Here is a 13,014-nt window from a genome sequence, read left to right as displayed (position 1 = left end):
TTATGTCGTCATTATCATATCTAGTGTGAAAACATACGCAGTTTTAGGAAACCTTAATTTTCCTGATTCCTGAAAGAGTTAGAACTGATATTTTCTTGTTATATTCAAAGACCAACTTTTTACGCCTGATTTCCAGACTATTATTAGAGTTTAAACTATCACACAGAGAATTCCATGAACTGTGCTGTCCACCTTTCCCTATAAATGTAAGACTCAGAGGTGGCGTTCTGTATCTGTCTACAACAGTTAGATTAAATGTCTTAGCTTTTTAAAGGGGAATTCAAATGCCAATGTTAAGAGAACGTAAAAGCGTTTTCTATGAACTCCTAATGAGAAAGATAAAAGAGTCCGTGGTATCATACTACGCAGCATCATCCTGGGTCTTCTCTAAAGGATTGTTTAGGTCATAGTCTACGACGTTGCCCAATGATCTTCGATATGCAGGATTGTTTCACACGATGCCCGTCACCCTGAGACATAAGTTGACAAGTCTCATGTGCCTGTAACTTCACCAGCACCCTTACCTGTGTAATGCTTACATTACTACTTGGCGGTACAAAGGAACTGTTTTACCTTTATTGGAAAGATTGCATTTAATTTTCGTCATCTACTTCTAAGTACGATTAGGTTACTTTCTTGAAACTCAAATGTTTTCACGTCACAAATTATGTCCGTGCATCGTTACGTTAAGACAGCCATTGCCGAAAACGTTGTTCTATGGATTTAGTAAAGACTATCAGTTAAATAAATACTCTTTTATGTACAATATCAAGTGACGGGACGAACAAGTCGTGCGATTGATGGTAAACTACACGATTGACCTTAATAGTTGCAGTGCCACATGAGTGCCACTCAGAGCTTTAAATCGCGAAGATGTGAGGGGCACGCCCGTCGCCTCGAGTAATAATGTCCCATGTGCCTGTAATTTCACCAGCACCCTTACCCTTCAAAACCAGAACCCTGACATTACTGCTTGGCGGCAGTACTTCCCTAGACGAACTCTTTCACAAGGAGCCTCTACTGCCACTAAAAAATTACATGTCCGTTAAGTTTAAAGCTAAATTAACTTATCTGTTATTATTATTGATCGTATCGTTGTTTTTAGAGTTGTGAGGAATAATGAAAATGCTAGATTAGATTATTTTAGTTACATCCAAAGTGTATGTCCTACAAGATTCTCATGTGTGGTAAAGCGACAGATATTACAAACCGTTATTTGTGTTGCATAAACGAGCGATTCGTTCTGTGTACCGTTTAGGTTCTCTGGTTTGTTTCTCTCAGAGAAAAGTTTAAGGACACTGGTATCACGACTATATGTCATCACAGTACATTTACTCAAATATTTTATATGCCCGTAAAAATATACATAATTTAATATCCGTAATATTAACCTGAGTCCAAACTCATAGCACAACGATTTCGTTGAACTAAGGTAAACGATTATTTTATGGGGAGTTGTATATTGTGTTGTTACAATAACATTCAAGATATTAAAATTATCATTTCCTAAGTTCAAAACTTACGTTAAGTAATTTAAAAGTCATATTACAAACTTGAAGACTACATGTTAGATAAAATGCAGGGAAAGACGACATGAGTCCAGGATTCCCATTGACCTTTAGGTCAATGAGGATTCCACACAAATTTGATTCGAAGTGTATTCCATGGGTACCATAACTGTCGAACCATTTTATGATCATACTGCTGTACTTTGTTTGACTCGTACTACTCATTATAATTTCGTGGTTGTTATCATATATGCCGCTAGAGACCGCGTGTTGTTAATTCCGGAACTTTGATCACATTCTACTAATTAAATTGCCGTAATAGTCAATTTATTATAGTTATACAATTAAATAGTATTTATACATATTATATGTATAAATACTGTAGTTATAAAAAGTGCTTGTTTTGAAAGTCATTTCATACACATTTTAATGTTGTAGGGTCGTATTCCAGAACTCTACTCAATGCTTAAGTCAGGATTTGAGCAGACTTGAGTATGATTTCAAGCACTGGAAATACGACCCTAATGGCAAGGACTTGAGTATGATTTTCAGTGCTCACCGCAATACTCAAGTCCTGACTTGAGCATTGAGTAGAGTTCTGGAATACGACCCTAAGTTACCAATTAAGCCGCTAGATGTCAATGCTGCTAGAAAATAGTTATGGTTCTGCCTCCGCGGCCGAACGGTTACCATGCTAGACTGCCACGCAGAGTTCCCGGGTTCGATTCCCGGGTAGGTAGATATATTTGTATGGTCTACATTTATTTCTCTCGAGAATTTGGGTGTAATTTGAGGTTGTCTTTGTGTGTGTCTCCCTAGTGCCGAGCTGTGAGTGTGTGCGTTATTATGTTATTATACTATGTTAAGATTTTAGGCGGGAAACGAAAAAGTGTTTCTCGTGCGCTTGTTTGTGGTTCGAGAAACAAAATGGATTCAAACTAGGTACCGCAGTATCTCCAACGCTTTCCTCTGAATTTGAACAATAATTAAGTTATTTTTGTAGGATATTAAGAAAGGTAACTTTGAATATACGTGAGTATATCACACAAGCTCTTCCGTGTATGTATGTATGTAATTCGGCATCGAAATACAAAACAATATTTTAGACATACTATTTGACTTAGCTACCAAGTAAAGTAGAATTTAAATCACGGCCGTGCTCGTGGTCGTGTTTCAAAACATGAGATTGGAATCAGATTCTGTAGTAACTTAAATTATAAAATCAAAAAATATTTTTGAACTTTTTTTATCATTGTATATAGTGGGCACGGAACAATGAGCGTTTACCTCATCGTTCTCCAATCGCCACAGATTATATGAAACCCTACGGTGTTGCCATGTCCATGAAATTATAATAAAAAACTACTGCTGTTTGTTTGTAAGTCAATGGTTGGTTTAGTAAATATTAAATATTTGACTTGTCTCAAAATTGTCGAGATTCCCGGGTTGAAATGAAAACCCTACACAGCACCTGTCTCGCAACGCCTGGCAAAAGTATTAATGCAAATTATGTATTTCCTGTTTGCTTTGATGATTTTGAGTAGTTATTTTTTATTTTCTAGATTTTAGGTCTAAGTAATTTTAGGTACTATTTTAAGTATTCCTTTATTACAATGCTAGTAAATATGAAAGTAAGCGCAATTTTATAATACTTTTTCTATATTACTAGTAAACATTACTTCGAACCACTTGAAGATTAATTGAAACGACTTCTATGTTTGAATACAAACAAATAAATTTTTCATTGGTAAAAAACATATTTAATAAAATTATAAAAGTACGTACAAAATTACAACACTGTCTTTTGAGACAAAATAATCGTTCTTAACAGGGTCAATCGTGATGATATTAAAAAATATAAATTACTTAAAGAACAACAAAAATAATATTTCCTTTAGTTTTTACCCCTATTAAATTTTGGTAGAATTACCAATTAAGCTTAACAGCCCCGCCTTTAACTTTTTTGAACTTTCTGCGCATCTTGGGTGTTGAAGTCGGAATATTTGAGCTCGTCTCCGCTCGTCTCTCCTTTGCATTATTATCCTTTACCTTAATAAATTTCGGTTCCTTGTAGTCTTCAACTACATTGTCTTCACCTAATTCATGTTTCATGTCGTCTAATTCTTTAAAAGAAACACCATACTCATTTTCTCGCTTTTCGTTCTTACTTAACCAATTCTTTGCTTCCCCCTTGGAAATCTCCTTTTCGTATATTACGTACCCATCTTTAGTGACATATTGTATCATGGGCGTCAATAACTCTGCATTGTTGACATTGTTTCTTCTATAGCCGCCACCAAAACGTCTGTGAGCACGTTTACGTGGTCTTCGTGTCTTCAGAAATTTATCTGGTCTCCAGAATTCCGAAGAATCATCACCACTACTATCTAATATATCATCAGAGCAGTCATCTGAGTCGAAGGGATCTTTCTTTTTTGATTTTTTCTTTTCATCATCCTTTTTTCGCACTGGATCAGGAGAGTAAAAAGGCATGACTATAACTGGCATCTTTTGAGGGGGCACGCCAGCGATGGGTATAGGACCCATAGGTGGTACAGGTATTCCTGGCGGGAACATGGGGGCCGGAAATCCAGGAGGAACTGGAAATGGCATTGGTGGTGCTATCTTATTAGGAGATGGACTCTGGAAGATAGAAGGTGGGTAGGTAGAACTCAAAGGTATCGGCACAGAATTAAGCGATTGTCCATTTACCATTCTACAGTGCATGGGTAGATTCTGAGGGAAAAACGCAATGCTAGTGGGGCACGGGGGTAATTCTACATCCTTTGCGTATATTGTTTGAAAGACGACTAGAAAACAAAGCAAAGAATTTTTCCTGTTCATTATGATCTGAAACAAATTATTAATGATTAAAAAAAAATTAACTGTACAATTAAGCACAACGAAAAGTAATGTTACTTACTACTAGACCGATAGCACATAGTGTAATGCGACCAAGCAAAAATCCAAGCCATTTATGTAAACACTTTGGCAGCTTTGAGAACTGAAAAAACAATAAAACTTTTGGCACCATTTGCGTTGCATGCTAATCTTTATGTAATCCTTCAACAATGGGTTTGATAAGGATTCTTGTTGGTTACTCTATACTAATTGAAAAAAATCATATTTCAATGTACAGTTGTTATAAAACAAAACACGCAAATCAACCCATTTTCCCAGATTCACAACATCAAACTGCACATGATTTAACTAAGTTTAAAACTTTTTGCAAGTTTTTAGTTATATAATAGACTTATGTACTACCCGTAACTGTAACACCATTGTGTTGTAACTAGCGAGTACTAAGTATTTATAGTGTAACATTTCAAGTTTAGTTCAAACGAGTTAGAACCTATGTCACAGAATCATGTGTCCGACATAAAATCGTATACTACAAGTACCTGCTTATTTCATAAAGGTAAAATTAAATGTATTATTTATTTCTAATTGTCTCATGGAGTATTGCACTATGTAGGTACCTGTTACGTGACTAGTTTTCTTTAATTTCCAGATGCGGTGCATCACAATCGCATTCCACGCGACCGCGCTACTACATGCCGCCACGTCAATATTTGCACAATTTATGCCTCAAATGCCATTTCCTCCGCAAATGCCACAAGTGCCACAAATGCCCCAAATGCCTGGAATGGCTTTGCCACAAGCAGTGCAGACTCTGCAAGGACAAGCAATGCCTATGGGCATGCATATGAACTTAGGAATGCCGATGGGCTTATCGAACATGGGAATGCCACAAAAAATGCCAATGGTTATGATGCCTTACCACTCAAAGAACCAAGACAAGAAGCGTAACAAAAATAGGAAGAAAAAGAAGAAACGTCGCCCAAAAAAGTACATGTACAAATCGGAATCTTGTTCCAGTGAAGCAATTTCCTCGTATGATTATGCAGACAGCAGCAATGATAGACGATCTATTCGAAGACGATCAATGAGATCTGGACACAAATCCAAAGACAGTAACAAATTAAGGAAACGTCCCGAAGTGCTCACTCCTATAATTTCTTATGTGACAAAGGACGGGTATGTTGTTTACCAGAAAAAGGTAAAGAAAGATAAAGCCAAGGATTGGCTGGAGATTGGACAAAAGCCATCGAAATCAAAGTGGTCAGAAAACGAAGACAGCAGCGTTGAAAGGTTAGTTATTGGTGGCAGTGAAGAAAGAATAAAAGACGAAGTAAAACGGAAATACAAAAAAATACTGAAAAATAGGGATTGAGAAAATAAACCTCGAAGTTGGTGTAAATAGATGTATATATAATTCGCTATACAATTTTTGTACATTGGTTGCATTGGATAAATATATAAACATTTAGAGTAGTTATGGAAATATTTATTTTTGCCAGTTCACCAAATTAAAATACACATTTTGTGGAGCAAACGAGTAAGTTAGAACATACAATAGTCATTTAAAGAAATAACAATTTGGCGTTAAGTAATAATTAAATTAACAAATTTAATAAATTTTAAAAACTTTCAACGTTTCAAATTAAGAAACTGTAACAGTTTAACATTAATGAAATGAAACTTTAATAACGGGTGTTTCGTGTTTTAGCCACAGTTATAAGCCTCAATTGCTATCGGATCAAACACACAAAGTGATAAACACTATGAAATCTTGATAATGATTAGTCATAGTACCTAATTTAAAAAGATGTAACAAATTCTGCTTTGTTAATACTATTTCAACTTTACCCACTCGCTATATCGTTGAAACCTTTATTGCAAATTACGACGTTTTGATTTAACATTGAAATTTCATTCAACGTGCTGCCATCTTGCGGCCAATTGCTTCAAGGTGCTAATTTCAGTTAATTGCAGAGACGTAAAGATTCTCCGAAAATCGCTTCGAAAGACGGGGGTAAGGCGCAAACTTGACAATGTCCATGATTGGGTCAGGAACAAAAACGATATTGTCCATTTCAACCCATCACAGCGCGTTTTACTTCATACTCGTAGATTCAATATCCCTTTCGGACAGGCTCCGAAACTACTTGGAATTTCTCCGAAAAAAAAACTTGTATCTACCTGAAATTGACCTGTAGATGACGAATCTGAGGTCAATTTTCCATTATCCTGCCGCCACATTGGAAAAAAATTTTGGCCCGCACAATTGTATTAACTTTGAACCTTTATAACAGGCGCGCAATTGTGTAGGAAACAGGATTGTATTTAGATGGGCCTTCAATATATATTTGAGTAAAATACAACAACAATAATTTTGTTATAATTATTATTTATTGGTGAATAAAATCTTAAGACATTTGTTACATGCAAAATCAACAAACAGTCTTACAATGAACCTATTATAATAGTACTTTTTATCATAATAAGTCTCACCGTGTCGTCTTGTGTAAAATATTTCTCAAAATATGGAGCAGGTGTTCCTACCAAATTTATATTAGGGAAAGACCTGGCATCGACACTTCTTCTTCTTCCATCGGTGCGTATTTAGAGATACGTCATCAACAGACTCGTCTTCCAATTGTGAGGATGAGCACCCCTCAGCATCACAATGTTCCTGGGAGTTTTTGTTTCAGGTGTCGAAATCGTCTTCATGTCTGCCCTCATTATCGGACCCCGATCACAAAAGTTGTACTTGGGCTCCGGTCCTAACAATTGTGTTGAAAAAAATCGTCAATATTTTTTTGCAAGCTAGCTAGTTATTAGCGTGATGTTTTTGACTTAATCATATTAAATATTTAATGTATTATTGCGTTTAGGTGTTAAAAAATAGTATTCCAAACGAAAAAGCATAAATCAGATACGATCCAAAAAGGTGAGCCCGTTAAAATCCGTCCGAATTGATGTTTGATGCTCTTTTTATGCACTAATTTCAAATGCAAGGTAAAAAGTTCGTCTAACGCGCATTCGTGTGACGAAAACCCCATTCGGATAGGTAGAAGAGTTTCGTTAGGAAAATTATACATAAAAATCAATCAATTCTGTATGGCCAGGTTCCAAAGGTATATAGCGATTGTAACTTTTTGTAATGAGGTTACGCTTGAAAGTTTTATTGTTTTGTCTATTACATCCTTTGAAAATGAAAGAAAATGTGCAACCAGTTTGTTAACGTTTTATGTAACGTAATGGCGATCCAGGAACATGGAAGACAATGAGTATATAACCAGAAATGGAGACGAAAAAAAGGCCATATATTCCTGGTAACACATTAACGGTACAGCTCTTATAAATATCAACTCTCGTTTGCACTGAAATATAGACAGGCCAACTACTGACCTTAACCCTGACTGATTCCAAAAAATATTCTGTATTTATTGTAAGAAAAATAATATCTCTAACAATGCCGTGCTGTTTTATTCGCGGTGTGGGAAAAACAGCAAAACATCTAATTACAAAACAAACGGAATCACATTTCATCGGTAAAGAAATATGTAATTTTGCAATTATCGTCCATTTTAGCAAAGCTCAAGTTAACTGGTCGATTTGAAGTGAAACAGTTGACGACACCCGTCAATTGTTTCGAACTCGGGCTGGCCAATCGGAGCGCAGTTGTCACAGTAATGATATGGCAGAATAGTTTTCAAACAAATTAAATGACATTTCGTCTCTATTTCTGGTTGTATACTCGATGATGGAAGGGAACCCTCGAAAAAATGGAATTGTGAGTTTTGAACTAGGCCAGATTTTCAATATCGTTGTTATCGTAACTTTTGATGGATCCCCTAGTCCGTTTAAAATATTATTTTGTCTATTACATTTTCCTTTGCACATGGGGATAAGTTTCTCCGTAGAGTAGAAATTCGGACGCCTAATACCTAAATATCACACAAGTACAGAAGCGCATCAAGCAAAAGATGAACAAGCTTGCAAATCACTTTAAATTATACTTTGATTTCTAGGTGATTTTGTTTAAATCATAATCTAAAATTAAAATCATAAATCTAATTTCAAACACATAACGTAGACTTTTAATGTAAGCTTTTCACAAAAAATACTAATATAATATCTCAGTTCATTCGTCAATTAGATACCTACTTGTACTTGGTATAGAAAAATAAACAAGCATGGTTCGACAATTTTCTTTTGTTAAGATTTTGGTTGATACTAATTTAGGTCTTTTACCTTACTACCAAATTCATGAAAATGGCGGAATCGTTACACGCAAAAATGCCATATTCCCACCTGCTATGATGCGTAGTCGATATACCCACTCATTACAAGGAAATTATTTTATTATGGTGTTACCATTTGTTTTTGGTTCGCCTTTGTTTAATTTTGCAAATTGTAATTTTTGTGACTAATTTAATTATGGCAAGATGTTGAAACGAAAAGATCTCGTTTTCTCGATTTGGATCCTCTAGGACAGAGTCGACTTTGTTATTTAAAACAAAGAAAAATTCCTTCGATCTGACAGGGCGAACCCGCATTTATATACCATCTAGGGCCACCGCTCTGAGGTTCGAGGATTAAATACAATTTTACTATGCGTAACGTTGTTATACAACAATGGTATATAAAAGTTATGTAGACTAGAAGAAAACAGTTCACTTTACTCAGTATCGCAGTGGCAACCATGCAATGAAGAGTTGAAAAAATTTTTAGAAAGATTTTTCTTTTTTGGACCAGGGCCATTAAAATTATTAAGGTATGCAAATTAATGTAAATAAATAATTTCATTTCTATTTTTCAATAAGTTTTGGTTACAAAGTAAAAATGATATTACTAAATAGGTACTTATTACAAGTAAGCTCGTTTACAAGAATGTAGGTAACAAATCTATTACCTATAGACAATGTGAACGTAATAGGAACTTGTTTACTTTTTAAATTTTTTTAGGTACTCACGGGTGGCATTAGTACTTACCAATGAGACAGCAATAAAAAAATGTGGTACAAGATATAAATATACTATTATGTATTTATTATTCTACACTAGCCTTCCAATCTCTGTGTTTAGTTATTAATGCCGACTATTTATTTCCAGAAAATGAACTTCAAAATAATTTCAATAATAGTGGCCCTCACGTTAACATTAAGCGCGGCAAATCGTAGATTGCACAACGGTTATTATAGAGGTTCTTGCATCGACTGCAAGGAGCCAGAAAAGCAAAAACCTAAGCAATATTGGCCATGGACACCTGGACTGAAGCTGGATTACCCTGATTACATATGGCCTTTATTTTTCAGTGGGTAACCACAATATGTTTAAACGCTTGCCCACTCCTAGATATTTCACTAATATAATTCCAATGATCATAAATACGTAAAAAAATAATAATTATCATTTCCTTAAAATAACCCTGTCAAAATCATAAGATTTAATTTTACTTAATATATATTAGTTGAGAGTAAATAATATGTCTTGTTTGAACCCCGGGGAAAGTCAACCAATTATTATTTAATTATATTAATGGAGCAATAAACATTTTTGACGTAATTCCACTTACATATGTCATTCTTCCATGAGGGGTGCAAAATGTTGATATTGTTGTTCTTATCGAGTTCTTAGGTTTTCCCGATTGTTACGCAAAGGTAATGAAACTATTTTTCCGGATTTAAATCGCGAATATTTGTTTTTTCAAATAAACCGACGGTTCGGGTCCTTTACAGGTCCCATGGTCACGGTTGACATGGGACTTGTAAAGGGCTCGAAACGTCGGTTTGTTTGAAAAAACAATTATACGCGATTTAAATCCAGAAAAATAGTTTCATTTCCTATTGTTGTTCTTATTTAAATTGATTAAACCAGATTAATAAATAATTTTAGAGCAACGCCTTAAGTTAAACCATTTCAATGATGAGATGTCAACAAAATATAATATAATCATTCGTTATGTGTGCTTTTATAATTCATATGTTAGAAAGGTCATGTTTACTCACGGAAGAAAAAATACAATGGTAGGGTCTTTATTAAATCAGAACCGTTGTTGTCGCCAAAACTACTCACACTATTGTAATTGTAAACACTATGAAACCTTAATGATTGGTTATACTTCTAATTTAAAAAATGTAATAAATTCTAGACTATTAATACATTTTAAACTCGGGAGAGTTGGCATATCATTGAAAGTTCAATGCCTATTATTGCAAGTTACGACGTTTTGATTTTCCAATGAAGTTTCACACAATGCGCTGCCATCTAGCGGCAATGGCTGTAAAACGACAAACGATAATGCCTATTAAGATTCTCCAAAAAAAAGTCGACCATATTATTATTCTTATACAGAAAATGGATAATCTCAGTACATAGTTCTAAAAAAACCGACCAGGACCAACAGAAAAAGTCATCCATAATCTTATTTGCCACCAATGATGTTATATAAACAATTTGCCACCCTTAGAGTACCCTACTGAAGTACCCTCTTCCCAACAAAAAAAAAGAATTATCAAAATCGGTTCACAAAGGCCAGAGTTATCGTGTAACATATTATACAAAAAAATATACAGTCCAATTAAGAATAAAAATATTTTTCCGGATATTTTTCCAATATTATTTCTTTAATTTTCCACATTTGACGTTGACAGTTATCAAAAGTTGAAGTTTCTGAACGCAAATACCATGGAGCCATTGAAAAGGTTGTTTCGCTGCTATGAAATCATTTATAGAGATAAAACGGATATCCGGTAACTAACCGGAATCTGGCCTATCCGGTCTATATTTACTATCTGGCCGGATACCGGATAGTAGAACATTATCTGAGCGGATACCGAATGTTGAAAAATTTAAAAAAATTCATAATCAGTACGCCAAATAAGTTGATTTATTGATTAAAGATAGTAATAGGATAAACAGCAACTACAGAATCGTTGACAATCTGTTTATTACTTGTAACTAAAAGAACTATGAAGTCAGATAACGTTATCTGTAAATTTAGTACTAAAATTTTAATAAAATCAAATTACGATTTTTCTACTCTAAGTGGTAAAAGTTGGTTCTATTTATTTTCATAAACGAGACCAGCTTCAGAGGAGTTTTTCACTATAAACTCTTGATAACTTAGTTAAATTTTAAGTACTACTCATTTGAACTGTCTTCAAATACAATGTATTGTATATGTATATGTATGTATCTTATTTTCCTTTGGCACAACAAACTAACAGCACTGATATTAACATATTGCCAAAATTGCGATTTTTTTTCACTGTTAACATTTTTCTGTTATATATTATCGAACAAATTAAAAGTTTTTTTATAAAAACCAAATGACCACAACAAATCAAATCATCAATGTGAAAGTGCATTCATTCACTAAATCAATCACGGCGGTACGCGCTGTATACCGGTTGCGAAATGCTTACGGCAGTGGGTATGATATCCGGCTTTCCGGCCTAGGTGCTCCGCCGGATTCGTAGTGCTTAAATTCTCTTTGGCCGGATTTCTGGTAACCGACTGCCGTGTAGCTTATCATCAGGCGCAGGACTTGTTCGTCCCGTCACTGGATATTATAAAAAAGTCACTATCCGTTTCATCTCTAATTTTAAATCTCATTTTTTTTCTAACCACCGGTTAGTGGCTATTATTATTTATATTGTAGCTATTATTATAGCTAAAAAGCTACAAGTTTATTTTATAATTCAAGATAAATAAAACTTCAAAAGATATTTCTAAACGAAGAACGAAGAGCCGTGGAAATTATATAGGCACAAAGTAGTGGTAAAGCCATTAAAGAAAAAAAAGCATTCATTCATTCATTCATTTCATTTTTTATCGGACGACATGGGAGTTTGTTGTGTTATTGAAAATAAATTTTAGGTCTGTGATTAGTCTAGTGATATTAAAGGTTCTGTGCATTTATTACTAGTAAAATAACGTTTTCGAATGCGATCTAAACTTTTTCAAGTGGAAATAGTGGGTGATAGTTAAGTGTTGTACCGCAGCTGTGATCGAATTTTTTTATTAAAACATGTTTTCGTACGCCGGATAAAATCATCTATGTTTTTTATCTTGTCGGAATGATGGCAAACGACAATGATTGGAAGTCGAAAGTGGGCTTCACGATCAACTACGACAGTTCAGAAGAAGACCCGTAAGTAAATAATTACGTAAAAACTTTTTGTTTGCTTACGATGTACAACCTTTCCTGATAACTCCGATTGCACGCATAATTATCTTCATAGCGAATTTTTGTCGCTTTTTACGCTCTTTAAAACGCTGTGCTGTACATAAATTTTCAGCGTATTTGTTAACTGTTTGAGATATTTCTTATTAATTTAATTCTATATGTGAAATTCCATCGCAATCAAAGGTTACAGGTCACATTAATTTTAAATGACACTAAGTCAACTGCTGTTTATCTTTTGGGTCAATCCGTAGTGACGCGTGGGACTTTTATACACATTTTTCTACAAATTTCAAAGTGTAAACATGATTCTGTAGTCTGTATTAACGTTAGCGTAAGTAGTAGTTTTGAAATGGTACACTATTATAGAAAAAAAGTAGATACCATTATGCGTTTTCTCACTGTGGATAGACAGACACCATGAACATCCACTTGTCAAGCCCTTGGCCAACATCTTTTGTCTCCTAC

General features: G+C 34.6%; 2 protein-coding genes across 2 annotated transcripts in view; one reads left to right on the top strand and one right to left on the bottom strand.

The window, feature by feature from the left end:
• Positions 1–3,434: 3,434 nt before the first annotated feature.
• LOC113237931 lies at positions 3,435–11,809 on the bottom strand. The gene is made up of 3 exons (XM_026474649.1): positions 11,786–11,809; positions 4,432–4,512; positions 3,435–4,358 (listed from the first exon to the last, which is right to left on the bottom strand). The coding sequence occupies exon 3, from the start codon at positions 4,350–4,352 to the stop codon at positions 3,435–3,437; it is 918 nt and encodes a 305-aa protein (XP_026330434.1). The 5' UTR covers positions 4,353–4,358; positions 4,432–4,512; positions 11,786–11,809.
• Positions 11,810–12,406: 597 nt separating this feature from the next.
• The window catches only part of LOC113237930 (mitogen-activated protein kinase kinase kinase 4), a 69,022-nt gene continuing 68,414 nt past the window's right edge, over positions 12,407–13,014 (top strand). Inside the window, exon 1 of the mRNA XM_026474648.1 lies at positions 12,407–12,513. Within this exon, the coding sequence (XP_026330433.1) occupies positions 12,440–12,513 (74 nt within the window). The 5' untranslated portion in view covers positions 12,407–12,439. The remainder of the gene's footprint in view (positions 12,514–13,014) is intronic.

This window comes from Hyposmocoma kahamanoa, unplaced genomic scaffold, assembly GCF_003589595.1.
Source record: "Hyposmocoma kahamanoa isolate Upper Pololo Valley unplaced genomic scaffold, ASM358959v1 94, whole genome shotgun sequence".
Classification (NCBI taxonomy): domain Eukaryota; kingdom Metazoa; phylum Arthropoda; class Insecta; order Lepidoptera; family Cosmopterigidae; genus Hyposmocoma; species Hyposmocoma kahamanoa.
Note: the sequence above shows the minus strand (reverse complement) of the source record. Positions and strands in the feature narration are given on the sequence as shown.